Source organism: Amblyomma maculatum, chromosome 5, assembly GCF_055883805.1.
Source record: "Amblyomma maculatum isolate TAMU_Amacu chromosome 5, ASM5588380v1, whole genome shotgun sequence".
Classification (NCBI taxonomy): domain Eukaryota; kingdom Metazoa; phylum Arthropoda; class Arachnida; order Ixodida; family Ixodidae; genus Amblyomma; species Amblyomma maculatum.
In genome coordinates this window covers 145,721,832-145,746,878 of record NC_139348.1, presented here as the reverse complement: position 1 = coordinate 145,746,878, position 25,047 = coordinate 145,721,832, and the positions used below count along the sequence as shown (strand labels likewise).

Genomic DNA, 25,047 nt, shown 5'->3' with positions numbered 1-25,047 from the left:
GCATGACCTCCCTTCTTCTGGTTCGCAACAGCGAAGTGATCGGTAAATACCGCACACTCTAGCCGCCTCCCGGGGCTGACGCCGTGCTTTAGCTTTGTCCGGATAAAGCGGCGCAAATGTTCGCTGCCGGTCGCACCCCCCTCTCCAGCCGGTGAGACGAAACCCTTCTTACATGGCCTTCTCCTTCGAAGCAAAACCTGGTTGATGTTATTTAGCTATCCAGGCAAGCTCTGTATTATATGCAAGTGCAATAAATGTAATTTGAGTGTTGACACGGGGTCTCCCACTCATTGTCCATTTGTTCCCTCCGTGGGTCGCCAGGAGGATGCTGCAAGCGCGCAGTGGCGGTTTGGCTGAAGACTGTCTCCCTCGTGTCGCCACAGCACTGAAGACACATGAGTGCCTTGAGGTAATTAGCAGTTTTAATTTTTAGAATAGATTTTGTAGGAAACAGTTTTAAATAGCTTTATATTCTCAAACTGATAAGTCAGCTGGTTTCGTTTGGCTTGGTTTGTGGGGCTTGATGTCCCACAAACCAACTGACTTATCTGTTGGCGAATAGGTCAGTTGGTAAGTGATAAAGTGTGTGACATCATCTGAATATATATATATATATATATATATATATATATATATATATATATATATATATATATATATATATAGGAAGACCAAGAAAACACTCGTATAAATCTGCCAGCCATGTCGCGCCTAACAGCCGATTTCTTTATTTTCAATTAGCACATTATATTAGGATATATTTTTATTCTACTAACAGTAACCTTTAGACAAGAAATGTTATTGGCAAAGTTGGAGAGCACTTCTCGGACCTCCATTCTGTTTATTTCCGATAAAGAAAACCTCACGTGCATCTTTTTTTCAAGCTCTAGCGAAAGTCCGCGAAATGTAGAAAAACAATATCACGTCATTAACGCATTCACGCGCCACGGCTGTGGTGCTCTCAATCGTCGCCTAGTAAACTAAATTAACTGCTCCGAAGACCTCTGGCGCTGCATGGTTATACACAAAAAACCAATACACACACAAGAGAATTGAACCAGGACGATAACACAGATGATGCGCTCGCTGTGTTAACGTCCTGGTTCAATTCTCTTGTGTGTGTATTGGTTTTTGTGTATAACCATGCAGCGCCAGAGGTCTTCGGAGTCGTATAGCCAACTAGCCCGCTCGCAAGTACTACTAAATTAACTGCGGCCGGGACTCCAGAGCCCAGTTCCAGCGGTAGGCTAATATGTCTGCGGTGGTTTATTCGCCCGCTTGCGACTTCCTATGGGCAATTAAATATAAGGGGGTTTCTGAAGAGCCCTGTCGCGGTGGTGCAGTGGTAAGACGCCCGACTACTGTGCCGGAGTTCCCGGGTTCGAACCCGACCACGGCAGCTGCGTTTCGATGGAGGCGAAATGATGTGGCGTCCATGTGCTGAGCGGTGTCAGTGCACGCTAAAGGTTCCCAGGTGGTCGAAATTACTCCGTAGCCCTCCACTATGGCTCCTCTTTCTCTCTTTCCACCTTCACTCCCACCTTCCTCCCTTCCTTTACGTGACGGTACAGGTGTGTACAGAAACACGTGTGGCAGATACTGCGCCTTTCGCTTCCTGTGAACCGATTATTATTATCATTATGAAGGTGCTTTCCAACTTTTCAATCCCATTTATTGTCTAAAATCGATAATACGCATAACAAAATACAAAAAAGACATAAATAACTAATCACCACGCGCATGCCATTGGAAATTATTGTGGACAAAATTTCGAGCAAGTCTCACTAGTTTATTGCAGTTTGTGTAAATTTGAGTCAAAATAATAAAGTTGAATGAAAAGTAATGCCACAGGAACAGATTACTCTTTGGTAGTTATTGTAACCAGTTGCAGGTGACATGCAGTAATTTTAAACGGTTCCCTGTTTTCTGTAGCACGTACAATAATATTGTCGGCCTAGGTAGGAAGCTAGTTTAATCATGTCATCTAAATTAACTGAGGAAAATATGTTCTCAAAGAATGCATGGACTAATATACGCTAATGCGTGAGGAGAGCAAAGAAAAGAGCGAGAACATTAGCCCAGAGCGCGAAGACTTATCTGAATTCTTTCCATCCAGTCGGCCATACTCGCGTATCCCGGACTTCAGCATGTGCATATTTCATATTTGATACTGTACCTTGGAGACTCCATGAAATATAAACTGTCTGCTATAACTGCCCCTGTCCGAATGACCTCCGGGACAGCGGGAGGTGTCATGTCCTAAAGGGTGTAGCCTCGCAGATGCCAAACGAGAATTTTTTCCGTCCAAAAACCATTCACTACTCCTTGCGACACTTAATTGTCACTCGAAATTCTTCAAATGTGGCTAGGAAGCCCTGCCGGATTCGTGTCCGTCCATACAGGACAACCTGCTTTTCTACTATGTCAACGGGAGGAAACGTTTTTCAACGCAACTCAAGTGGAGTGATAAAGAAACGCAGAAAGTAGAAGATGAAAAAGACCGTCCGCCACTGAGTGGGGTGGTATATGCGTGGTGCTCGAGACAAATATAACATTGAGCTAATTAGTACGTTCGACGGGACCGTAAATGTACTAACTAATTCTTACAAGTTCTTGCCCATGAGTCCGTGTCCCTAATCGAATTTTGCGTCGGCAGCTTCCTTACACTCCTATAAAGCACTGACACTATGTTCCTAGATTCATTGTCATATTTTTATTGAAATTAAACATGTAAATTTAGCATTTTCCTACTATTTTCCGGGACGCCTGTTCCTTCAGCGAGGCTTGGTTTCGATAGAGGCGAAACGCATAGCGATCGTGTGCTGTACGATGTCCCTGCACGTTAAAGTAGACGTTATCCTAGACCTCTCGCTACGCCTTCCCTCACAGCCCTCTGCAGCTACTGACATTAAACCCTATAAAAACCTAATATCTCAGAAAAAAAAAATTACTCCCTCATACTCCCTTACACCCGCTCTATATGTTACTTTTGCCCTCCGTCTTCGATTCGGCAACCATGATGCCATGGCACTCTATGCAGAAGGCCGTTGGTCTTATTTGCTTAGCAAGAAAGCTCTACTAAATAAAAAAAGATTTCTTCACATATATGTCTTTTAAGCAGGTTTGGCCATGAACATGAACCAACAATAAATATTGTTACACTTATCGCAAAACTATAATATTGCGTTGTCCCTCTGTAGGAGGAATCAGGTAAGCAAAATATACCAGAAAAGATTACCAGACTACAAAAAATGTACTGCAACGACTAAAAGCGATATCTCTCCCATTTCGGGAAGATTCCGATTTTTTTTTCTCATCTTTAACACATTAGCCTATTATTTCAATGTCCAAATTTGAGCCGGTCAAAACATAGAACCCGAAAGGAGTAGTGCATTGTTGAAGGCCATAAAAACACTCCAACACGTAACACTCAACGCGAAATCACGCAAAACTAACCTCGAGCAAAACAAGAAAAGAGCGTCAGGCGTGGTTCCAGTATTATCTAACTGGGCACTAACCGGTGAGTACTTGTTGCGCCAAGGCTGAGCACATAGGCTGCATCGGTAGTTGGCTTACTTTGTAGTAGTTGATCCGGTGTGCTATGCCTGCGTGCAGCGATGTTTGCATTAAGAACTGCGCCTCATGAGACTACAGGGTTTTCGCCAGCAGAGTTTCTGTACGGTCGGACGCTGAGGTCTCCTCTACACATGCTGTGAGAATCGTTGAAAGGTCGAGGCGATGACCGACTCGCGGTGGAGTAGGTACATGCTTAGGTTACTCGAACGTTAAAAGAGAGCGCATAAGTTGTCAGAGAAAGCAATGCCCAAAGACCAGCAGAGGACTAAAGTCTATTATGATAGGGCAGCCAGGGCCCGTCGCTTTGAAGTAGGAGATGGTGTAATGATTTTACGCACATCTCTGAAAAAAAAATGGATGTGCTGTGGGAGGGTCCGACACGGGCTGTTCAAAAGCTGTCGGACATTAACTACACAGTGATCTGCCAGGAAAACGGAATGTGCGGCAAGTTTACCATTGTAATCAGCTTAAACACTATAGGCAAAGGGAAGCAGTGGAGTTCATGATGGTGAACGTGCCCGAAGAGCTTCCGGTCGAGCTTCGGGACAAGGTACAGTGAATAACGGGGAAATCACCGAACAACTATTTAGGGACTTAATCTCAAAAGCACCGCTGTAGCCTAAATAAAACCAAATTGCACGAAGTCTTGCAAGAGTTACGAGGATAATTCTCTAATAGGCCTAGTAGGACTTCCGTCCTCACTCATAACATTGAACTTACCTCGTCAGATCCTGTACGGTCCAACGCGTACCGTGTACCACCTCGCCAGTGCGATGATATTGATGAAAATGCTAGAGCCTGATGTTGCTTAGGCCTGTAAGACTTATTACAGCCCCCCCCCCCCCTCCCTCCCTTTGATTTTAGTTGAGGTACCGAGCAAGAAACCTTTATCGCTAAGGATCAAATTTATCCGATCCCGAACATCGAGGACCGCATCGAAAAAGTTAGTAGAGCTCAGTTTGTTTCCACACTAGACCTTGCCCTGGGTTACTGGCAGGTTCCCCTCACAGAGCAGACTTGTAGGTATGTGGCATTCATTTCACCAATGTGAACACTCCGTCCTAAAGTACTGAGCTTTGGTTTAAAGAAGGTGCCGTACTGCTTTTCAAGCCCCATGAACAAAGTGTTGCCACAAAGTGTTGCGGGAGCTCAAGGAATTCGCAACCAGGGCGCATCACGAGCGCCACCACAGGGACACGTATACGGTGAACGCAAAATAAACCGCGCTTTTCACACATCACTCTCTTTGTGTGTGGCTGACCTGAGGAGTCACGTTAGTTCCCTTCACAACTGCGCCAGTCTGAGCGCTGGGCGAAACTGCTTAAAATTAAGCATAGTTTGCAAGAATAAAACATTTCTCACCTTGTCTTTGCTGGAAGCTGGCGGTTGTCATGAACTGGCTTGCCCATGACGTGCGCACCGATGCCTTTTCACGAGCTGCGCAATTCAAGAAACCTGCCGGTGCGGTCAGCCCAAACTGCTTGAAATGAACCGTTGTTCGGCAAAATAACGTCTCTTGTTGTCCTGACAAACAGCAGTAGTTCCACTTCTTCGGCCAAGAGAGTCGCAAAAATACGCGGTCTGTTATCGCGAACAAACGCACCGCCAGCGTAGACAGCCTTGCCCTTCCGCAGTCTGCTTCTGTCACGGTCATGTCACGGTGACCGTGGGTAAAGCGTATCGTGGAAAAGTTTCTCGAGTGGATTGATGGATGCATAAATGGATTGACGGATAGAATATAGGAGCGTCAAGGTATATGTACTATGGTAGCGAAGGCTCCATAGACGCCCATATGTACAAAACATGGCGGCTCATGGGCTCCAGCGACCAATGAAAATTGGGGGGCCATGACGTCAAATGACGTCACCCATACGTTCACTTTGGCGCGAATTATAAACGTTTTTTTTTTTTTTTTAATCCTCCGCGTTGCATTGACGAACCTGCATTTTTTGAAGGTTGTTGCCTTTCAGCGCGCGCCAACCTTTGCCATCTAAATGAACTCGAGTTTGTTGTTTACGCCCTTGATTATAAGCAGTTGCTCCAGCACAATGAAAGTGGTTGGCAAAGGTGGCGGCATAAAAAGGCAACAACATTTCCAAATAGAGACCACGCATGCAAATTCATAATACAAATACTCCTGCAAGTCATGCAAGTACTTTGGCCATTTACTCTGTCCCTCAGCACAGTAAGGTGCGGTCCAGAAATACTGGTGCAACGGGGCAGTCGTGCCCAGTTCGCCACAAAGTGTACCAAGTGAACAATTATGGTTTTAATGTTCATAGTTTATTGCATCAACCAATAAAATACAGCAACAAATCACAACGATAAAAATGCATGTCGTTGACAGCACAAACAGTAGCGCTGTTTAAGCGCGCTAATCACCTCAATGATCACAGCTGAGGCATAGAAAAGGCTTGAAGTAACTGCCACAAAAACATCACCAGATATGAAACATGCATGTACAGAAAACAAAGCTATGACAGCTGCAATTGAAATAAAAATGTCATGAATTAGTAGGTGCATCAAAACATACGTGGAGCATAGAGCACTGGGATCACTCTTCAAGTTTGAATTCTTCGGAAGAAATTATGCAGCAGTTTTCAAGGCAATTTCAAGGTCGCACCAGTCCAGACAGCTTTAGAATCAACAAGCGTGCTTAACACAGGAGCATTAGAGCATACATTGAGTCTATGCGCGCAACCTCCAGATCTGCTCACAGGTGAAAGTCAGCCAGGAAGCGGTAAGACACCGACGGTTGAGCCCACGCTGTCGCAACGTGCCACAGGACATCGCTTCCTCACTTTGTGCTGGCTCATCTTGCGATAAAAAGCTAAGCGCGATACACTGCTGTAAAAAGACTTCGCACTGCCCGCACGACGAAGGGGATGAAACCAAAAAACACGGCTGCAGGAAAATATTAAATCTCACCAAACGGCGACAGAGCAGCGACCAGCAAGGACGTCAAAATCTTCGCGAAAGGGACATTTTCAGACTTGCAAACTAAATTACGCTTTCACGGGCGCACCAAGGCCCGCACCACGGCAGTTCGTGACGAGCAGCAGACAGCGATAAGAAACCGTTTCGTGCTTCGCCAGCTTCGTTATCTCCGTTGCCTTGGTTACCTCTGGCAGCGCCTCCTGACCGATGCAACCTCAATGGGGTGGGGCGATAAGAGTGTTGCAAGATTAAAAAAAAAAAGTTAAGAATGTATTTATAAAATACCTTACCTCATGCACAAACGAAGTTATCAAAATGTCTATTCTTTTTATGTTGATTGATACGTTTTAATTTGTAGTAATATAATTTCCTAATCTGAGTAGTTGGCCCCCCGACCTGTGGCTATGCTGCGGTACCGCTGAACCGCTTTTGGGCCCAGCCTTCGCCACCATTCTACTTCCGCCATGGGAGCGTCCCCTTTGAAACGGGGTAGTAGCAGTTGCTATCTTGCTCGTTTTTTTTTCTTCCTATATCTTGAATATTGTTCTAGATTGGTTAACTATACCGTCATCTTGAATGTTAATTTAGGTTAGTTAACTATAATACGATGCTGCGTCAGCGCTTCTCCGGAGAGACGTTTCTTCGCTGCCAGTGGCGGCATGCACTGCTCGAACGGAGTCTTAATGCATCCCTTTTGAATTTTAATTTGGAGCGTGAGCAAGCGAGCATTAAAATTTCATTCTGGGTGCGCGCGCAATTCTGCTCCGACTTCCTCCCATTAGCTTTGCTGTTCATTTCGATTACTTCGGCGCATCAAACATCATTAACTGCGTAAATTCGCATGAGGAGCTACTGACAAATAGACGCGTGGCCCATAGTTTTGCATGATTTACGTGGCTGCATTGAAGTAACATGTTCACAAGAAGCGTTGTTGATAAATGACATGGTCGAGACGGTAGTGACGTCTCGCGCCTCTGCGAGCCTAGTAGCATGCTGTGAATTCTTCATTGGCGTTCATCAGTACTCGTTTATGTTATGTTTTGTAATATACTGATAGAATACATTTGCTCCTCTAGCACATTATAGCACTTTCTATTATAGTGGTCGAATAGAACATTGAATTCCGCACACAAGTTTCACGTGGATTGTCAACATCAAACAGTAATAAAAGTGTTCATTAGAGTTTCTTAAAACGTCCACTTTCATTTTATTGCGCTTGTTCATGAGCTTACTGAGGTGATTATTACCGGCTTGATAAATGCGTGCTATACATAAGATATATTGGTAGCGGCAAGGCTCGGTCAATGCATCTACTCGGTTTCCACCTCAGATGTCATGCAGTCTGGTACGCATGTCTTTCGATTGTTTCTAATGCATCTTGCAGCTTCCTGCACTAGCCGCCATTCGCCACCAGGAACATCCCCAGCTTCGAAAGAAGTGCCAGCTGCTTCAAGAGTCCATCGAGAAACTTAAGCCGTCCGCACACCGACGTCGTCAGAGGACCTTGACCGAGATAGTTAATGCTATAAGCATGTATGTATCGTCATCAGTTGCTGCACTGGTTGAAGCTGAGCATTGTTAAACGCCTGGTTGTCTTTGCACTAGCTACAACAACGCATGTGCCCTGGAACTTTACTGTCACCCCAAAAAGGGTATAGATGATATATACAGTTTTTCATGTCAACATAAGTAGAGTCGTGCAGCTCTTATTGAAGGTATCTTCCATTTAAGACAAGTTTTTTCTCAAATATTTGAACTAGTAAGAAGCAAGAAGTTTAGCTTTCGGCCCCAGGCGTGCGTGTACTATAATGTTTGATAAGATGTACATTCAGAAAAAGTCCTGCAATACACCTTTCGATAGATTTTAAGACCTTGTGGAATTTTTTGGTGTGCAGGGGTGGAACCTTTGTGATAATGCAGTGGTGATCATAGCTGGATGCCCTGGAATGCCATAGGAACAGGTGCTTCTTTATTTTTGATGCGTGGGAATGCGTTTTTAGGGCAATTATTGAGAGCCTTGAGCCTCGAGACAATATCGGTCAAGCCCTTTCTTTGCTCCATCCTTGATGAAAAAGTAGAATATTGTTGTCATTGTGCAGCAGCGCTGTATATGACGAAATGTCTTCTTTCTACATACCAGTTAGACTTCATTGGTTTGCGAGGCAAAGAAAAGCCGAATTTTGTTACGTGGACGCTCATGCGAAGATATCACGCAGGCACAAATGCGAAGTAATTGAGTCTATTGAGATGTCCGACGTTTTACTGCGGTTGATAATGAAGGGTTGTTTTATGGCATGCATATATTTCAGTTGCGTAATATTTCGATCAATCAGAATCTTACTTTCTTGGCATGACGTGTGCACGCTGACTGCTATTTGTAAACAAACCATTATACTTTCATGTAATAGTGTATTTGCACAGAATGGTGTCCTCAATTGTTGTGGCGACTCACGCACGTTTGTTTCGATGCGACCTCTCCTCCTCTTGTATACCCTGAGTATGTGAGCCCTTAGCTGTGCAAAATTTATCTTGTAAACAACTATACCACAAAAAAAAAAAGATTGTTAACAGTTCACGCTATATATGCCTTTTCAACTTCAAGCTTGTGTACTGCTGCTGCGACATGCTACCTAGTGGTATTTTTGGAGCTGTATACGCATTTTGTTTTAAGGCCTTCTGTTCCGTTTACTATTTATAGCTACATCACTTTCACTATACATACCTGCATCAATGCTGCTCAGGCTGTGGTAAATTAATACAGAGCATAGTGTCATTTCCAGTCGCTGCATTGCTTGCGGTGAACGGCTCCACTTTCTACCTAGAATATTTCCAAAGGATTCATACACTGCAGGTGATTCATAATTTGCATGGTATATAGGAATTAAATAATAAGAGGCTATTGTTGCAGCAGTATTGGGCTACACACATAGTCGCTTCACGAAAGGCTGAAACAGCTGCGTCTCAAATTAGCAAACGTGCTTGGTTTAGTGCATTTCTCTAAATTGCATGTACCTCCCGCATTATATAGGGAAAATGCTCAGTAAATACAGGATATTAGGGAGCAATATTTACGACGCCGCGAAAATAAACACGGTTTAACTAAATACACACACTTACGATTGTGTGTATATTTGTGTATCGCTCAATCGAGCGAGTCACCCCTCAACGGGGGCGTGCAAAAGGGAGCATACTTGTTTGCGACGTTTGCAACAAGATTTATTAGTTTATAAAGCTCGTGATGCACATTATTTCCTTATTCCCGCATGCATTTATGTTCTAACCGTAAGAGAATGGAATTACTCAAATCTCGCTTCCACAAAAGCTCGGTTCGAGCCCCACAGCACCTGTTTTAGTGCCTGCTACTCACCTTGTGAAACCCACCAACAGCTTCAAGCACTGCTGTTTGCGTTGTGCGCATCGTTCATCGTCGCTGGTACGCCGACGTCAAATGATTCCCACTCCTCCAGCCCGAGGCTGCCGACGCACGACCGCCGGTGGTGCAACCATTGTGCAACGGTGAACATGCATGACATCATATGCGTTTTGGAGCGCGTACCTGTTGCCCCCGGCAACCAGCGGCAACCGACAACGACGTTGGCTGACGGCAGGCTATGGCGACGATTATCTGCTATTTGCTGGGCTGCAAACGGAATGTCGCCACCTCATGCAAGACCCCATGGGCTCTATGCATGTTTCGCTTCCATGGGATATACCTTGCACAGGCAGCAAAAATATTCCGCACCTCCTTTCCTCCATTAATGTTATCGAGATACCTTTTTTTCTCGCCACCTGACCAAACCGGCGCTTATCTTCGCACGTAAAGATAAAACGTGTGCCCCTCATCGATTTGCTTCAGACGCTGGTTGATTGCCGTGTGATAGAAACTACATCTGAGCGACATCGAACGTTGTGTAAAACGAAAGACGGAACGGGTGCTTCTAGCAGCAGCATGTCCTTTTCGCTACCTCTAGAGAATCCAAGCAGCCCTCTATCGACGATGGATGCTGCGGCCCTGGCTTCTTACGCATCGACAGCGGGGATCCTGCTAAGTCTTGCTACGGTCGCTTTGGCCTTATTCATCAGGTGAGCGAGAGAGCAATATTATAGTTAAAACCCTTATATACTACGGCAAGTGTTTTAATGCTTTCAACGAGCTTCTGCGGTTTTCTCATAGCGTATTCGAGTCAACGATCCGGAGCAGAGTTGCAAGCCCTTAAATCTTTTCGCCCAATAAGAGCTCGGAGTTTGAATTCTGTCCATTGAAGAAAGCGTTTCGGTACCCGTAGCAATGGCAGGCCCTGGGTCACCAACTGGGATACTTTATAAGGCAGGGTATTGTTAGCTAAGAAATTAAATGCAGAAAGATAACGTAACAACCGTCCACCTGTCGCCTCGTTATGGCTGGCCGAAATTTCCAACCAGAGGCAGACCTTTAATATATTTTGTTTTGAAGAGCCATTGATATCTCATTTTGGGGAAAACTGAGTACTCCATGGATGGTTGTATGCGACAAGCATTATACATCAGTTTTCAATATTATTCAATGCATCGTTTTCTAGAATGTGCTAAAGTTGATTGCATTATCAAAGGGGAGGTCCCAAAGCATAATGCTGTAAGAGGGCCATTTTTTTTATTAATTGCCAGGCAAAATACTTGTTAGTAGTTAAAAAGTAAAACCTGGCTAATTGTATTAAATATGTGGTGACTACCTTGCTGCCTGTAATGTATTGTTAAGATTGTAATAATAAAGCTATTTCTTTAAGCACTTCCTTATGACGATGCTTTCAGACAATTTACACTGGTGTTAACAACAAGACAGCGATTTGAATTCTGCTGCAGATCGGTAGACTGACTGATTAGTAGATCGCAGAAGGCACACAACTGCAGGAAATGGCGAGAGATTTCACCGAATGCTAAACCAGGTGTGCTCTAGAAGAGAGAGAGAGAGAAATCATCATAAGGGGGCCAGTGCTCCGAACGGATACCTGGGTACCGAGAAGCGGACTTATTCGATCGAGGTCACGTTTGCCAGGCTAATCGAAATCGAGAGAAACCCCCGAACATCCTAACTATGTACACTAGTATACTGAGACTCCTGAAGGAGAAAAGAGAAAAGTAACCACCCCCACACATATGCGAAGCAGTTGGATTTGTAGATCAACACCTGACTATTTTAGTGCAGCATATCTTTTGGCGCATGAAAACTAAAAAACGCCAACAATAAGAAACATTATTTGCACTGCGGTTGCCTTCGTAATTAAATAACAGGGACGCTGCCTTTTGTAACCCGTCTTGCGCTAGAATAGTTATTTCTAGTAGAAAAGGGTCTTTCACCACCATCAAGTCTAATTCGGAGGTCTTGTTTGTGGTCACTTGAAACATATTGTTGCATCGTCAACTACTATGCCTTCTTGCTTGCAATTCAACCTTTAGAGTAAAAATAAATTTTTAAGGAAGTTTAGCAGTAAACCGCGTACGTGAAGTACTAAAGAACTCGAAAGGGATAACCTTAAATATTTACTTTGTCACCGTTAACATAATTCTGTGAGCACTTGCCTCTTTTTTGTGTTTGTGACTCTGTAACGTCTCCCTCGGCAGACGAAATCTGGCCAATTCTTTCTGTCATCGCAGCCAAAAGCAAGCGTGTAAGGGGGTTATCTGGTTAGTACGCAGATTTCGTAAAGAACCCTCGCTTATATTGCCCATCACCAATTTTCACGTGAACGAGCAGGTTTCCTTCATTTATGAGAGGAATGAGGAGGAGGAGGAGCTGCTGAAGCGCTGACTCGAATGCAAGAGCCAATACAACAGCCTCTGTAATATGATGTTCTTCTCGCTGATAAGTCGCTGCTCAAGTTTTCCATCCGTCCGTTATTCGTACCAGTACATATCTCAGCAAATATATAACACTGACCGACACAACGCCACATAGCCTTCAAGTCCACTGCCTACCCTTTTCCTCCACCGCCACCACCACCCATCTGACTCACCTCCTGGGGCCTTCCCCTTCAATATGCTATTGAAACCTTGGGGTCGTCTAGACCCGGCTATGGTGCCCTTGAGGTTCGCAGACAGTCATGGAGAAGTTACGCGATGGAATCCGTGCTTAGACTGCGTTCCCTTGACGTTCGTCGACACTCATGGAGAAGTTAAACCACAGCAAACCGTGTCCCATGAGTTTCCGCTCTGTAAACTGGGTTCAGACTAACCTGGCTAAGCAGTACAGCACAATGAAGCATAAAAAAGCTTTCACTTGCATAACCGGGCTTAGCCGAGCTAAGCCGCAGCCATTTTGTTATTCAATTTGCGTTTTGTAGCTCTGCATTACTTTTTGGTCTTAACTCCACTGGGCATCTTTGGCCCTCATAATTTGTTTTGCTGTATCTCTTTCCTTTTTTTCCATTCGTACTTTTCTACCATTTTGCTGACCTTTGCAACAGTTCTTATAAATATTCACTGCTCTGAGCCCCCCGAGTTCAACTCCCCCCTCCGTTTCTTTTCCACCTGCGACAGCTTTCTTGCCCGGTTCCTTTCCACTAGTTCAACCTACCTGTTTTCCCAGCTACATATGCGCACCGACAGCGCTTTATTCTTTCATTATTTAACATCATAGCCTTACAACATATTCTCTCGTAGGTCTGAACGTTCCTGAACCCTATGCTAATTAGAACACTACATGTGTTCCTACCCTGTTGTACTTCAGTCACCTTACTTTTCACACCCTTCTCTCCCAATGTGATGGGCTTGGTTAGCCTCTGACCAGCTGGAAGAACAGTTGGCCTTGATGACCCTGGCCTCGGACGTTCTCGGCGCCTAATAATGCGCTTCATAAAGTTGTTTCCTCCTCTCTCCTCGGTTGTGAGGCATATCCCTTCCTTCTACCAAGGTTCTATAATTAATTATATAATTGGTTACTAATTCCTTTTGGTTTATTTCGAACCTGCAGTGTGCAATCGTGTCGCCTGTTGTGGTTATAATTTTCCAAGGAATTTATTTCCCGTTTATAGCAGACGTCGCGTTTCAGTCGAAGATGTTTGTACGTGAACGCTCGACTTTTTGTTCTCCTGGGCTGGCTGCGGAAAGGACTGCCCATCAACATTCGTCTTCTAGACGGCAACGCACATTGAGAAAACTTGTTGATTTAAAGTGTTATCGTCGCGGCAAGCAAAATAAGAGACGCCCAAACCAAGCAGCGACAAACATTCACAGCATTGCCAGATCGGGGAGCTCCCCCTCCGCATGCATTACGAGAGCGGACCCCCTCTGCATAGGGAGCCGCGTGGAGACGTCAGCCTAGCAAATTTTTCCAGGGACCATAGTCAGTGTCACGACCACTGAACGGAAACGTACTAAGCGGCCCGGCACGTGGGCGAGCTGGGTGAGTGCGTGATGCGCGGGTTTAGTTTTAGCCGTCAGGCTCCACGGTGGCGCCAATACTCAGGGACCAGCCTTAGTCCGCATGGGCGGCCCCACACGTCGGAAGAAGTACGTGTTTTCATCGTGAACACTCTCCATCTGCCAGTTTCGAGCGCATGCGTGAACAGCATCGTTGTCAACAATGCACTTAGCGCGTGCGGCAACCATCTTGCACACGTTCTGTGCTCCGTCGTGCAGCACCAAGCGGAAAATCATCCAACGATCTGTTATCGTGAGTTCCCGTTTGTGATTGGCAAAAATTTGCAAGAGACTCGATGCCTTTTTTTTTTTATTTGGACGCCACAATAATAAAAGATTCATTCTACGACTCACAGGGAAAGAAAGGCACAGTATCTGTCACACATGCTCCATGGACACCTGACCCGCGCCGTAAGAGAAGGAAGGAAAGTGAGAGTGAAAGTTGAAAGAGAAAACGACGTGCTGCAGTGGAAGGCTGCGGAGTAATTTCGACCATCTGGGGATCTTTAGAGTACATTGACATCGCACAGCACACGGATGCCTCTCCGTTTCGCCTCCATCGAAACGCCGCCGCCGGCGGTCGGAATCGAACCCAGATCTAAGTTCTCGTTGGTATATATGCATATTTGGTTTGGTTTGGTTTGGTTTTGTGGGCTTTAACGGCCCAAAACGACTCAGGCTATGAGAGACGCCGTAGTGGAGGACTCCGGAAATTTCGACCACCTGGGGTTCTTTAACGTGCACTGACATATTTTTATACTTGCCTAATTAACAAATATTGGTTATCTCAGACCCTCATTAGCACACAGTAGTGAGCTATCGTATATTGTGGATTACGAAAGAGATATGAAGCCTCTTTAACCAAACCATTATAACGCGACAGAAGAATTAACGGAGAAGGATGTAAGGCAGCGCTGACTCAAAAATTAAGTCTTTGTCCGAGCAATCAAAATGAACCCTATTGGTGACCGAAATTGGAAAACCATGGTACTATATTTGCACAGGAAGCGACGACCTTCTAGATACAGCTGGCGCGTGTAAACCTTCACGTTTAAGTTAGGCTCTTTCTTTCTGTGACGATGCTATCGGGACCTCGATGATACATTCTCCCCGAAGCTGTGCTATCATTTGCGCGCCGATGATTTCTCCCGCCAACGCATCGCAGTTCTGTTTATCACAATGCAAGCCTGCTACAGTGGCTCGCAACGATTATCGCCATTGTCACTTTCACCTCTCTTGCAGCCTCTGTAGAGCTTTCCTTCTGTCTTGTCCCGTCAGTCGCTCAAGAACAATGGAAGATTGTCACCAACTGACCCAATAACTTGAGTGGATGTCTGCGGCGGAATCCAAGCGTCCCGGGCGGTTCAATACCAAGCTCAGCCTCCCTCCTCTAGGGATAGCTCATTTGGAAGTTGCTGTCAAATCGCCCATGCCATGCGGTTTTGTGACGTCACGTCAAGAAGTGACTGTGAATGTCACCTACCAGTGGCAGGTCCCTGATCTTTAACTTAACACGCCGAAGCCGAATTTCGGAAATCGTGGATCTAGATGCTGTCTCGCTACAAATGCCAGTGGCTTTCTATTCCAAGCAAACTTGTCAGCTTCGCGTTTCGATGACCAGCACTGCTTTCAGGGTGGAGAAAGCGCTCTCGTCGGCAGCATGCTTTTTGCCTGCATGTTTTTGAAAAAAACATTATCGCTATTACGCGGAACAGCGCAAATTCGGTGTTCCTCCAATTCAGGTCAGTCCCACAGATTGCTGTAGACATTAGTCGGAATTAGATGTTAAAGTATATTACGTTTCGCAACTCCTCCATCGAGAAACTCGGTGCCTTGTGAGTTGTCGCGTCTTCGGACAACGAAATCAGCTGTCCTACCTTCGTTTTACCATTTCAGCGCCGCGTACAGCAAACACGGTACTGACGGCAACAGATACCGTAGAATAAATGCGTCTTAGCACGTCTGGAAACGTCGGCAGCGACAACCGGATATCGTATTTGCAGTATAGCTTCCGACTGCGCTAAAATTCGCTTTTCGTTCTCGATTTATTTCTCGATTTTCGATACCATGATTGGTTTGGTTTGGTTTGTGGGGTTTAACGTCCCAAAGAGACTGAGGGTATGAGAGACGCCGTAGTGGAGAACTCCGGAAATTTCGAACACCTGGGGTTCTTTAACGTGCACTGACATCGCACAGCGCACAGACGCCACTCCGTTTCTCATCCAACGAAACGCAGCCGCCGAGGCCGAGATTCGATCCCGCGTCCTTGGGAACAGTAGTCGAGCGCCGTAACCACTGCGCCACCCCGGCGGGGCCAATATCATGAGCACGGTTGCAACAACCTGAATGACATTTCCAGCAGAAGAACGCGCCCTCTGTTGTATGCAATAAAAGGACGAAACGTGTTTGAAAAAGAGTTTTATAGTTGTGGAGTGAACCTCTAAGTCTGTAAATTTCATCCGGGATGTTCGTCATGACGGCATGTACGAATAATTTTCTGCTTGTGCCGACAGCAGCAGGGATGATATTTACTGCCTTGGCAAGAGAACTAGGATGAATTCAAAAATAATTAGGCGGAAGCTAAGGAGGCCGCCTTTTTCCACTAACTTTCACTTGGCAATTCGCTCCGCTCCACGTGTTTGCGACCGCCATGGTTATGATGCCCGAAGTAGCTGGTCAATCACGGGTGTTACCCATTTACGTGTTTGCCGTGGAAAAAGCTGTTAAGCGGTAATCACGTATTTGTCGGTGAGGGTTGCATAGTTCCTTTCAAGGTGTTCCTTATTCCGTCATGTGAATGTGGATACAGCAAACACGTTGAGTGCGTCGGCATGGACAGTTCTATGCTGCTGTTAGCATTTAATTGTAGATTTAGGTTGGTAATGATGGTGTAATTACTCATTGGCATCCGCCCAAGCGCAGCCATACAGCTACAAAAGAAAGCTTTACAGCCTCTTAGCACGCGGCTAATAGTCCCAGCAAACATGCCCTCCACTAAACGCTTGTATCAGATCCACAAATATTAAAAAAGAAGCATCAGGGAAAAATGCGTAAAATAAAACCAGAACCAAGATTTTTTCCTACAGGAGAGGAGTAGAAGCAGTCTTTTTTTTTCTTTTGTTTTCTTTTTTTTTTTTTAAAGAGAATTCGAAATTATCGCGGTGAGCATGGTAAACCAACTCGCTGAGGAAAAAAGAAAAGAAACTGCTATGCGACGGAACTGCGTGCGTGGTGAATCGAAAAAGAATCATATATAGACCCTTTTAAAACAAATTCGTTCCACTTTTATTCCGTGTTCTTGCGTACACGATTGCAAAAATCGCGTGGATACTTTGGCTTATTGACCACACTGGATAACCGTTCTAGTATTTCTAGAAGGCTGTAAATGAAGTCAAAATGTTTGCATCAAACTCTCTGCATTTGCTTCCTCTCCAGATGGCGAAGAAAAACGTTCGACTTTTTCCGAGGTACAGGAATCACGGGTCCCAAGCCAAGCTTGATCTCGGGCAATTTCTACCAGTTCTGGCATAAGGTAACCTGAATGAGAATGGTGATGTTTCATTGCAGTGAAGAACAAAAGGCGCATAGTAGAACGCTGGGAAAGTGACCGCGGATTGAAAGGAAGACAAGCAGTGTGATTTCTCTTCACGATTGTCTTCGTGTTGTGCCAAGAGCTAGCTCCAACACGCCTAACTAGCAGTCTGGATTAAGGAAGGCGCATTGTTAATGATAAAACAGTCCGCCAAAAATACCTGCTGATCATGCGCTGATAAACACCCCTTTCCATGTTCACGCTCCCTACTAGACTCTCTGTATTTAAGGAAGAGATAAATCCTGAATTAACCGGAAGAGAAGGAGAGAGACATTTTTGAGCTGACTATCAAATTTAAATATCTTCTTCCGGTGTTTACGGACACAACAAAAGCAAAGAACTCTCGGCTATACAACTCAACGGAATGCCTAAAAGAGGCAAGAGCCAGATTTTATTGCAGAAGCGTTACAAACCGCTCTCTCAGATTTCACCCAGCTGGCCCTGAAGCCTTCTTCGAGCAAACCGTCGAAAAACCTCTCGCCGACTGTACATTCCGAACACAGGTCGGGGGGCAAAGAGATGTTCTTCGCTTAGATGGGCCCACTATGATTCTGATAAAAGCCTAAAGCGGCCGTTAAATACATCAAGTAAACGTAGCGAGACATCAAAAAATGACAAGGAAATCTAAACCAAGCAAAACGACCCTAACTATAATTAAGATTGTAAATAGTAATTAGGTAAATTAGGACAAACGTTTGACTGCAGCGAGTGCTGCGTCAAGAACTTTTGTCCTCGACTTCCTGTACTAGCTGTCGCGGTCCGAGCGTTCAATGTGTGAAACATTGGCAGAAATCTTATCAACTTCCAAAAATTCAAATACAACGTCCAACTGAACTCAGTGCGACAAAACATTGCTAAGCGTAGAAATACTTTGCAAAGCAAAGCTACACCAAGCAAAGCATAGCTAGATACTGCAGCGATATGTGGTCAAGCCCGTGTAAATGAAAGAAGACAGATAAACAAGTTATAAACAATGTTTCTGATGTATGTAAACCGCCACTTTTTTTCCTTTGTAGTCCGAGAAGTCACTGCCAGCACTCAAATGTATGAAATGTTTTAAAAAGGCCACCAATAATTTCTAAAAATATACCGTAATAATCGTATTAGACGATGTCGGAAGACCTTCAAGAGCACTGCAGAATCTGCAGTGAAGAAATGGGAAGCTCTGAGCGTAGCTGCTGCACACGGTACATTGCGCACCCCTTGTCGAGCACAGCCAGCGTTCCGTTGAACCCATCAATGTTAACTGAGGTTCTATAATTGGTTTACAGGAAAGTAAAAGCGCAGTAGCTGCCATTCGCAGACAAATTACGCCGACGCAAGATTTTCACCATCAGCCTAGAAAGATTTTCGCCCTAAAATATCTGGCAGATGTTCACTGGGTAGGCAGGTAAATTGGTTGTAATAGTTAAACGTTCACTTGTTACGCTTCGCGCCTAGTTGGAATTAACCATTTGTAACCGGTCATTGATATTAGGCCTATCAGCGTTTGTAACTCCGAAAACGCAATAAACCTATTCTCAGCGGCTCAAGCTTTGCGAACCCTTTCTGACGCGACTCTAATATGGCGCATCTGCGGAACATCGTTCGCCGACTTCGACCAACAGGTGTCACTCAGTTGCTCACATTGTACGTCACCCTCTTTGTGCCGACCACACTGCGGGTTCTCCGCTGCTCGCAGCTCCAACTGAGAAGTGGCATGGAAGATCATGTAGCAAGCGAAATGTTCATAATTCCGCGACTGACAGCTTTTCTGCTTAGGCTTCCAACATGCAATAAAGCTGTTTTTTCTGCTAAGATTGCATTCGGTACGTGTGTTTGCATCTGCCGTGCTTCTCGTGACATCTGGGAGCAGCATACGCCGACCCCTCGGTTTTAAATCATATCATTGGAGGTACATATATCACTGATTCTAATCAAGGTCGCAGTCTAGGCTACTCCATTACCAGCATATGTACGCAATGTACACTGAGAAATCTGAGAATGTACACTGAGAATGAGTACACTGAGACACCGCCCGTAGGGCTCTAATCCTATCTTAATAAAATAAATATAGATACGAATATCCAGAAACCTGGGGACACATGGAGGTCCCGTCAGCGACAAGTGAATATAGAAGAACGACATGTATCGGATCACCTGAAATAATGTTGACTGCCAAACCGCACGGTCTGTGGTGAATAGTGCATGCTCGACTTGCTCCATGCGTCATACGGCCTCTTGATGACGATGCCTCCTTTTTCTTGCCATCGCTTGGCTTTGCATGGCCATCTCGCAAGTACAAACAAACGACGGTTGCATTCCTGATAATGGTATTTATGATGTTTTCATGTTGATAAATGCGACCTGTTTGTTTCCTTATATCTACAACCCAAAAAAAAATAAAACGACGTCGACTACTTGTAAGAACAACTTCATGTAACTACATGGTCAAATTGTCCATAACCGCACACACAACGAATGTGCTCACTGCAGTCCTACTTCCTCCCTCTCCCTACCTTTCGTTGCAGAATACCCTTGATACAATGGAAGCCTGGTCCAATAAGTTCGGCGACATCTACGGGTGAGCACGCTACTTTTGCTAGGAAGATTCGCGCATCCGTTGCCATTCTAATGCACACACAATGCTCTCGCAGGATGTTCAACGGTGATGCCCCATTCGTAATGGTGAAGGACTTGGATCTACTGAAGCGCATCTTTGTCAGGGATTTCGCCCTGTTCACGGGCAGGGGAGTAAGTAGGCGGCTAGGCTGTGTTCTTACTTCAGATATTGCACTTTATTCCCAACAAAACAGATTACGAAAACGAGACACCGCCGGGGTGGTGCAGTGGTAAGACGCCCGACTACTGTGCCGGAGTACCCGGGTTCGAACCCGACCTCGGCGGCTGCGTTTCGATGGAGGCGAAACGAAGTGGAGTCCGTGTGCTGTGCGATGCCAGCGCACGTTAAACATCCCCAGGTGGTCGAAATTTCTCCGTAGCCCTCCACTACGGCTCCACTTTCTCTCTTTCCACTTGCACTCCCACCTTCCTCCCTTCCCTTACGGCGCGGTTCAGGTGTCCACAGACATAAGTGTGACAGATACTGCGCCTTTCCCTTCCTACGAACCAACCAACCAACTAGCAACGACGCCACCAAAAGCTGACATGCTGGTCGCCGTGTGAGCTTGCCGTATTTCGCTTGCCGTCAGCGCATGTCCCAAGAACGCGGGATGGGAGGGTGTTGACGTTTATACACCTCGAGAATGGGTTTTTTAACAAAACTACAGACGTGAGTAGGTTTGTGAAATGCGTATGTTCTCTCGGCTTCAGATGAATCACTATAACAAATATACGGCTATAGCCTGTTCCTCTGCTCATGTTGGATATTTTTGTTATTGGCACAAAATACGCAAGCGTTTCTACCTGCATATGTGCTCGAAAATCCACCCATGTTTTGCGGTTTTTACTTCTGCCTTTGTCTTGCCTCCTCCGACCTTCCGTTGGCGTTGATTAATCCGTCATACGACTAACGCGTGATATTAGAGAAAAAAATCTACCTTAAGACCTTGGACGCGACTACCTTAAGTGGATGCTGGCTGATCGCTTTCGCGGGAACTTTTGGGAATTCTTAAGCGAGACCAGTCTACACTCTTTCTTCTAACTTTGTCCCTCATCCCCTCTCCTTTTCTCAAGATGCCGAATGGCAAACGCCCGGAATAAAAACAAAGCACGCAAATGCGATACCCATAATCGGAAAACTTTATATTTCGCCCACCTACCCGGTCCCTCGAACCAAACGTATTTATCGATATAAGGCACAAAACTTTCATAAATACGAACCAATCTAGTTTTTCCTCGGTTATTCCGGATCACGGCTGAACGCGTTTGGGCAGAGGACGCCCAAAGGGGGGTATAACGGCAAGTGAGCAACTAAACGTCCGACCACTATAGTGTTGTGCCAAATCATAGATTTGAAAGTTCCGTCCCCACCCCGTGATCCCCACCGCTTTAATCGTCGATCGCGAAGAGGCGCCATGTTCTTTTTTAAATAGTCCTGCACTGCGTTTTACCTTCTTGTCGTAGCGTGTGCACTGCGCGTAATATCTGTTGTAATGTATTATATCATATTATACTGCATTTTGTTCAACTGACCCGCTAGATCCCCTTTTGTTTATTCAGAACATTTCTCTCGGTCTTCCAAATATCAAGGTAATGGAGTCTCGCAGTGCTAAAAACGCAAAGTCTAGAAATAAACCTTTCTTCTCTCCTTCCTCATAAAACGTTCCATCCTTTCTCTCACAGCCCAGTAGAGGCATTACCAAGTAGCGAGATATTCTACGTCTTTTTCGTCCTGAAAACCTCATGTTATAATGACGACATTTAAGAACATAACTCCATCTCTCCCTGCTCCCGAGTTCGCTAAATTAACACTGCTAATAGGCGCTACCATATATTCGCATTCATCCAAAGGGGCGTTTGATTAATTAAGTTCAGGATGTTACAACCTTGTAGTCAAGAACACATGGATTTGTTTTCCTTTGTTCATGCGCCTAAGGTCATGCCTGTAGAAATATATTTTACCAAATAAAAGCAGAGGGAAAGTAAGGTCAGTTGCACAAAATGTAAAAGAGAGAGAGATGATGCAAAGACAACAAAAGTTGAAAGACTGTCGCTGTTGCTTTAATACTATGAAGAATTCACGTTTACAAAGTATTAGTCAAAGCATTTCACTTGTACGTTTGCGCTAGCCGCACGGTTGCGCATTCTGACCGAAAAATCACTGTTCATGTATGATATATTCTTCGTCTTGCAGACAGTCTGGAGGATTGTAAACGAAAAGCCGGCGTATCGCAACTCGATCGCCGCGGCTTTTGGAGAGCGATGGAGGCGTATAAGAAAGTGCGTTTCTCAATCCTTCACGGCGAGCAAACTAAGAACGGTAAGTTCTATTCCAGCAACCAACACCTGTAGTAGAACTTTCAGATTGTTGTTAGCCGTGTCCTGCCGAAACAAATGATAGCCAACTGCAGTTTGTCGCCTCCCTCCTGTCCATCCCTGCCACGGTTCTACTCTCCTCATGTCTTACCACCTGGTCTACACATATACTACCCCCCCCCCCCCCTCAAAACATTTTACGTTGCAAGTATTAGTGGGCGCCAGCAAATTTACAACGGCTTAACCTGAGTATTTCGTTTCTGCAAACCGGCTCATTATTCTCTAGCATAATAATCTAATACATTGCTCAAAATTCGAAATAGCTCTCAGTCATTTTTTATTTCTATTTTACATTGCTGTATCTGAAGGACTCTTTAGCATGATTAATTTTTAAATTTTTATTTATTTTTTTTAGTTATCAGATTTCCATGGGTTCGATACATAATACTCCATATATAGGTACATCAGCATTACCCAGGAAAAATATTCAATAATTATACGCAGCACGTTTTGAAAGTTTCGGGGAAGCTTGCAGAGTCTTGATAACAAAATCCAGTTGCAGAATTGTTCTTTCACTGCGAAGTTTCTGGGTAATGTACATCGATTTATTTTGTGGCCTTACTGCTGCTCTTAGGGTACAGAAAATGAGTTATTTCTCATCTTAATATAAAGTTCATTTATTTTATTTTCCTTCATACATTAGTATAAATGTTGCTTACAAATTTGGAACAATTTAATACCATTCAGGCTGCTTTCTGGGCATCTCAACATCGAATGAGGATGGATAAAAAATAGGTTAGGTGTCTGAAATTTTATAACGTTTGCCCTTTTTACATGTCAGATTTCTCCATAAAATATGCATCAATGATATGAAAATAATTAGCACGCTTTTCAAACTAAGAACATATTCTCCAATGATTTTAATTGACACGTTCATAGCGATCGATATCAGATTGCAAACTTTCATTGAGTGTAAATGGGATATATTGTTTATAGCAGAAAGAACACACATAAAGGGTTTCCCACACGCGTTGCCAGTTTGTTCCAGGCATGGTTGAGGCCATCGACCACTTCCTGGAGCTCCTAGGAGAGCGGACTACGCATGGCGAAGAAATAGACATACGTCCCTACTTCAGCGCTGTGACGTTCGACATAGTGGCCAAGACAACATTCGGAATGAACGTGGACGTCCAGAATAATCCCAAGAACCCCCTGTTTGTGCACGCTGCAGGCGTTGTTCCAGGCATCACTGGGACCCTCTTCCGCATTATAGCACGTAAGTTGCCATGTGCCAGAATAAGATATGGGTGTCGGAAAGATGGAAAGATAAAGGCTGCTCAGTGCAAGAGCAATCTGTTTGTTGCTATGACCAAAATAGCCTTAACGCAAAGAGGTCGTCAGCTCTAACTGCAAAACATTGCGTGTCCGAGATATCAGTACGTGGACAGTAGAAAACCTGAATTCCTTCGCAATTTGAAGACAAAGTCTAAAGCAGAGGGATTCACTTCGCAAAGAATAGAGGATAGAGAAAAGGACGCTTTTCAATTTGTTGCTGCGTGCTTTGACTACCAAGTGACAAACCTGCACTTCTGTCAATCTCCGCCAAGCATCGCACTACACATCCTACTTTGATGATAGTGCCATAGCCGACGCGTAAACTATAGGTTAAAATAGACTGGCTCAGAGACTGCATCCTTAAATGGAGTTAGTACCTTCTACCTCCAACAGATGTCACGTAGAAGTGCGACAGGCAGGCCACTATAGAGCTTGTGCCATGTTCCAGTTCATGATCAGAAGCGGAGCCTTTGCCCCCGCGAAGGCGCATGAAATTAGACTTGGCCAATGGTAAGTCTGGCTTGGAAACAAGACCTTATACTGAAGCGCCATTTTAGGTTAGCGGAGTTAGAAGACATATTCTTAATATTCGCCTTCTTACCAGCCATTGCGATGTTCGTTGAATGGTCAACTAAGCAATAATGTTATAATTAAAAGAAACGATATGGTCTAATAGTACACTTCTCGTTTTGGAGCAAAATGTTCGAAAGATTCGACTGTCATGTTTAGCGTGACACATGCTGTTTGGTCTAATGCACTAGCTACTTACACTACAAGACTGTCGAGCGCCCTAAATACTGAACCACCGGAGCTAGAGCTTGAAAAGAATTGTTTCCATCTAGCAAAGCGAATTGGGAGGGCAGCATATAGTTGTCTATTGGCGTGATCAGCGTTGGCCTAACCGCCAGGCAGCTGCAGGGTGTCCCCGTTGGGCGATCCTATCACAGTTGTCACTGGACAACCTAGGGCCATTCCTCCTAAGCTTGACGCAGCAGGGAAGCTCGCTATTGTGAGCCATATCATCCCAAGCAGCTGAGGAAGAGGATACTAATAGAGTTTGGGATGCAGCATCGTCCTCGTGTGTGTGTGTGTGTGTGTGTGTGTGTGTGTGTGTGTGTGTGTGTGTGTGTGTGTGTGTGTGTGTGTGTGTGTGTGTGTGTGTGTGTGTGTGTGTGTGTGTGTGTGTGTGTGTGTGTGTGTGTGTGTGTGTGTGTGTGTGTGTGTGTGTGTGTGTGTGTGTGTGTGTGTGTGTGTGTGTGTGTGTGTGTGTGTGTGTGTGTGTGTGTGTGTGTGTG

The 25,047-nt window shown here is 44.9% G+C and overlaps 1 protein-coding gene across 2 annotated transcripts in view; it reads left to right on the top strand.

Moving 5' to 3' along the window:
• The first annotated feature begins 10,337 nt into the window (after positions 1 to 10,337).
• Positions 10,338 to 25,047, top strand: part of LOC146189862 (cytochrome P450 3A41-like) — a 33,331-nt gene continuing 18,621 nt past the window's right edge. Inside the window, exons 1-6 of one of the 2 annotated variants that reach the window (XM_084604622.1) lie at positions 10,338 to 10,596; positions 17,344 to 17,440; positions 20,011 to 20,063; positions 20,137 to 20,233; positions 22,296 to 22,421; positions 23,456 to 23,693. In XM_084604622.1, coding sequence (XP_084460748.1) covers positions 10,463 to 10,596; positions 17,344 to 17,440; positions 20,011 to 20,063; positions 20,137 to 20,233; positions 22,296 to 22,421; positions 23,456 to 23,693 — 745 coding nt within the window. In that variant the 5' untranslated portion in view covers positions 10,338 to 10,462. The remainder of the gene's footprint in view (positions 10,597 to 17,343; positions 17,441 to 20,010; positions 20,064 to 20,136; positions 20,234 to 22,295; positions 22,422 to 23,455; positions 23,694 to 25,047) is intronic. The other variant, XM_084604623.1, reaches the window with a different exon arrangement.